Source organism: Sinocyclocheilus anshuiensis, unplaced genomic scaffold (assembly GCF_001515605.1).
Source record: "Sinocyclocheilus anshuiensis isolate Anshui unplaced genomic scaffold, SAMN03320099.WGS_v1.1 scaffold1916, whole genome shotgun sequence".
Classification (NCBI taxonomy): Eukaryota; Metazoa; Chordata; class Actinopteri; order Cypriniformes; family Cyprinidae; genus Sinocyclocheilus; species Sinocyclocheilus anshuiensis.
Genome location: NW_015558589.1, coordinates 597,408 through 601,970, shown reverse-complemented (window position 1 = coordinate 601,970; position 4,563 = coordinate 597,408). Strand labels below are relative to the sequence as shown.

Genomic DNA, 4,563 nt, shown 5'->3' with positions numbered 1-4,563 from the left:
TTTAATGTGTCATAAATTGATTTTTGTTGTAAATATGCCTGACAAGATTGTTACACTGAATGACATTTTAGTGGTTCTCTTCTGTAAATCAGGGGAAAATGTATCATGTTTATTTTTTGCTCAAAAAAACAAAATTGCAATTAAATTAAACAGAATGTATTTTTTTGGGGGGGGGGACAACAATTTAAAGCAGTATTACACTTATTGTTTTTATGCTTAAACTCTTTTTCGTCTTTGACCCATATACTGTATATATATATATATATATATATATATATATACTGATGTGGATTCCAGAAGACCCTGTGCATCATGATGAAAGTGTGTCTGTCAGCACATGGTGGCGCTGTTGTGTCTCAGATGTTTGTTGTCTCTCTCTGCTGTGTGTCTCAGTGAGTCCCAGTGAGAGTAAGTGGAGCTCTGTTTGGCCGCTGGAGTCTCTTCCTCTCAAGCAGACCAACGGTGAGAGGAGATTCGCTCCTCATCTGAGCCCCAAAAGCCCCAAGAGTCCAAAGATCCTCCGTCTGAGCGCACAGGAGAACAGGTACATCTGTGTTTGTGTGTGTTATATCAGAATGTGTCAATGAAATTATTAAATCTGATGTGTGTGTGTTTGTGTGTGTCAGTCTGTCGATGAGAGCCAAACTCCTGGAGGTGGACAGTAACGAGAGCGAGGACTCCAAAGCTGATTTTGAGGAGTACAGACCCATCACACTAGAGTCCAGCCACAACGGTAACACACACATACACGCACACATTTACACACACACACACACATAATAAGACACACACACACAGTGATCGTGTGATGACAGCGTTACCAATCAGATGTTGTCAGTTAGCAGTGGTTTATGAATAATTGATTAGGTACATTTATGGTCTCTATTGTGTTCATATAGTTAAAAATGACCTATGCATATGAATGAAATCAGCTAAATATTCAGCTCAGTAATCATTTTTTCTTCCTTTTTTTTTTAAATGAGGGCTTTTCCAAAAGGAGGTATTAGGAGTTTTTGCCCCTAAAATATGGTTAATAGGTATACACACAAACACACACTCACTCTCACACACACACATACACACACACACACATATAGGAACAAAGCAATCCGTCAAAGAGCCAACTTGTATACAACTGTATGAAATTTTCTCTATTGAGTTATTTATTCTTTATTTATTGTTTATTTATTGTAATTTTCATTTTTAATTCATGTGTGGTTGCTTTTACCAGTGTTTGTGAAAATCCAATCTTTTCAGTGGGAATCCACACAATACTGAATTTCACATGAAAGCAAAAGGTTTTCCCGTGCTGATTTTGTGATGGGTTCAGTTTGGTCATGGATTCGCCGCACTGACCAACAGAAAGCTTTGAGCTGTGTTCGATTGACAACAGACAATGGACCTGCGAAATTTTGTTGATGTGACCAAAACTTAACATTGTTTACTTCAGTTTGCCTCAAAGATAGCCCTTGATGCTGATATATACAGCGGTGGCCAAAACAATTAGAATTCTAGTATTTTCAGACGCTTCAAGAAACCTCCTGCAAAGCTCCTGAGAAACTCTGCTCAAGTGCACCGAGGACAAAAGCTGCTTTAAACACAAAGGATGCTCACACCAAATGTTGATTTCATTTAGTTAATAGAAGTTAATTGATAAAGAAAATCTATTGATGACATTATTGTTGACAGCATCCTCATTTTACAGCATTTTTACACAAGTGCCTCAAACGTTTAACAGCACTGTAGCTTTGCAGGAGGTTTCTTGAAGCGTCTCGGAGAGACAGTTCTTCTGGATTGAGTCTGTCTCAGTTTGTTCTGTTTCTTCATGTGACTCCAGACAGACTGATGATGCTCAGATCAGATCTCTGTGTGCAGCACAAACATATATCTCACTGCATTATTACAATTAATGGCAAAAACTGATATTTCCTACTGACACACTACAGCAAAAGATAGAAATAACTGACTTAAAACCATATTTTAGCTGCTGATAATACTAGTGTTCTAATGATTTTGGCCACCGCTGTATGTGGAATACGAATTACGTAATCAGATAAATTTTTCAAGTAACTAGTAAAGTAACACATTACTTTTAAATTAACAAGAAAATATCCGAGTTACTTTTTCAAATAAGTAGCGCAAGTTACTTTGTTTTTCTATTTATTTACTGACAGCTCTCCTGTCCCTGTGTTGAGAGAAATCGGGAGTAAGTGCAGAGGCATGTTCTTCAGCCTGAGGCTTGTTCATTTCACTCTTAATGTGAAAGGGCCTTAACAGTTGTAATTGTGAATAACTTTTACGACTCCTTTTTATAATGCAGATTATTCACCAGGCTGTCATTTCTAGTTGGAGCGTGTGGACTGGAATGCCGTAGCACGTAGCATGATCAATCATTAAATCAGTACTAACAGTTCGCAATTAAATCCATATCCTACCTTTTCTTGTAACCCGATAAAATCAATCCATGGTGATGAACGTCATCTGAGATGTTTACTCCACAAGCATTCTGAGCATTATTCCTGTTTGCTGGCGTTCACATCAATCCACAAGTCGTTCTTTTAGGTTAGGATATTTCATTCAAGTCAATATAAAAGCAATTACGCTATGTCTAGCATTCTTTTGAGCATAGCGAATAAATTGGTTGCAAAACGGTATCCACTTGCATGTTTAACTTTTAGTCTGCTTGTTATGGTCAAAAAACAATTAATACAGTCTCATTACTATATGCAATAGCCTATAAGACATCCCATGATCACTATGTTTTATACAGGTGTCTATAACGATTTTATAAATGGTGATCAGCAACCAAATATTGATAATGTGGAAGTTACTGCCTTTTCCCTTGGTGTGACTTCGCACTTTTTGCAGACAATGCAAAGGCAGAGTACAGTAACTTCATAATAGGGGTAAAAATCAATTTTGAGCTCACAATTTTCATTACTAAAACATCCAGTTGCCAAATTTTCAGTGTCCTACCTACAATACAATTAATTTGGCTGGACAAATAAAAAACTTTAAAGTCATTTTTCTTAGTTTCACACTCTAGCGAGTTAAGGTCTTTTGCCTTTGTAGGGCAGCATTGCTTTCCATAAAAAGTAATTAGGTAACATTTATATGGAGTAACGCAATATTGTAATGCATTACTTCTAAACGTAACTCTGGCCAGCATTGTACATGTAGTGAATGTTTGATGTTTCCCGGTGTGTCTCAGAGGGCTCCGAGAGCGAGGAGGGCGGCTCGTCCCCGTGCGGTTCTCCCAGACCGGATCCCCCCGGGCCGCTGTGTCGAGGGAAGAGCACACACCGTGCTCTGCTCAGCAGCGCCGCCCTGCTGGCCTCTGTAGCTCTGGGCCGCTGTGTGGAACCGCAGCACCATCCCATTCCACCACCGCGGGCCTCGTCCCGGGCGCACCTGCCGGAGCCCGAGGCGGTGGGGGATCTGATCAGCTTCAGCATGGACTCGCGGCCGCCGCCGCCTAACCCGCGGGACCGCCGTGCTCCACACGCTAACGGAGACGCCGAGGGGCCGCCGCAGAGCGGGGAGCGCAGGAGGAGGAGCAGCTGCGGACTCAGCTCCTCACAGCTCAGTAAGACTAGTCAGCTTTAATTATACAGCTTTATTGCACTCACAACTTTATTGAAAACACCGGATCATGAGCTGATCGTCTGAACGAAGTGTGCGCGTCGCTTTGAAATAGGGATGTAACGATTCACTCAACTCACGATTCGATTCGATTCACTCATTTTTTTTATTTTTTTTTTACAAAATGACAAATTATAAACTAAATGTGTCCTTTTATTATTGTTTGGACAAAATGCTGCACGTTTCTTTGTGAAATTGAAATATAACACTATAATAGCACTTGCATATTATTGCTCTTTTGTTGGTTTTGATTGCTTCTCATTTGTAAGTCGCTTTGGATAAAAGCATCTGCTAAATAACAAAATTTAAATATAATGTAAATGTAAATAACAAAACTAAATTGAAATTTTAAAACAAACCCCAAATCAAATAAATAAGTAACACAAATAAAATAAATCTCTTCATATAAACGAACTAAGGCTTTGTCTGTGCTCTTTCCATTTAAAATTAGAGGCTACCACTGCATTTTAATCACGATCCAAACAAAGATGCTGCATACATGCAACATGAGCAGATTTTAATCTAAATTAGACTCATTTCGAAATTTGAAGCAAAAACAGAATGGTTTGACTTCAGTTTTGTGAAACTATGCATAAAAAATATCTGCATGAAACAGAAACTGCAGACGAGCTGAACGAGACGCAGATGCACTCTCTGCCAGCAGGCGGCGCTTAAAGCGTTTCCTTGGTTACTGCTGTAAACAAAGCAGCGCTGCGCTTATGAACAGCAATGATACAGCGTTTCCTTGGTTACCGCTGTAAACAAAGCAGCGCTGCGCTTATGAACAGCAATGATACAGCGTTTCCTTGGTTACCGCTGTAAACAAAGCAGCGCTGCGCTTATGAACAGCAATGATACAGCGTTTCCTTGGTTACCGCTGTAAACAAAGCAGCGCTGCGCTTATGAACAGCAATGATACAG

General features: G+C 39.7%; 1 protein-coding gene across 1 annotated transcript in view; it reads left to right on the top strand.

Moving 5' to 3' along the window:
* The window catches only part of LOC107679954 (mitogen-activated protein kinase kinase kinase 11-like), a 31,523-nt gene that overhangs the window by 24,895 nt on the left and 2,065 nt on the right, over nucleotides 1–4,563 (top strand). The window contains exons 5-7 of the mRNA XM_016475684.1: nucleotides 394–544; nucleotides 627–733; nucleotides 3,212–3,586. Of these exons, the coding sequence (XP_016331170.1) occupies nucleotides 394–544; nucleotides 627–733; nucleotides 3,212–3,586 (633 nt within the window). The remainder of the gene's footprint in view (nucleotides 1–393; nucleotides 545–626; nucleotides 734–3,211; nucleotides 3,587–4,563) is intronic.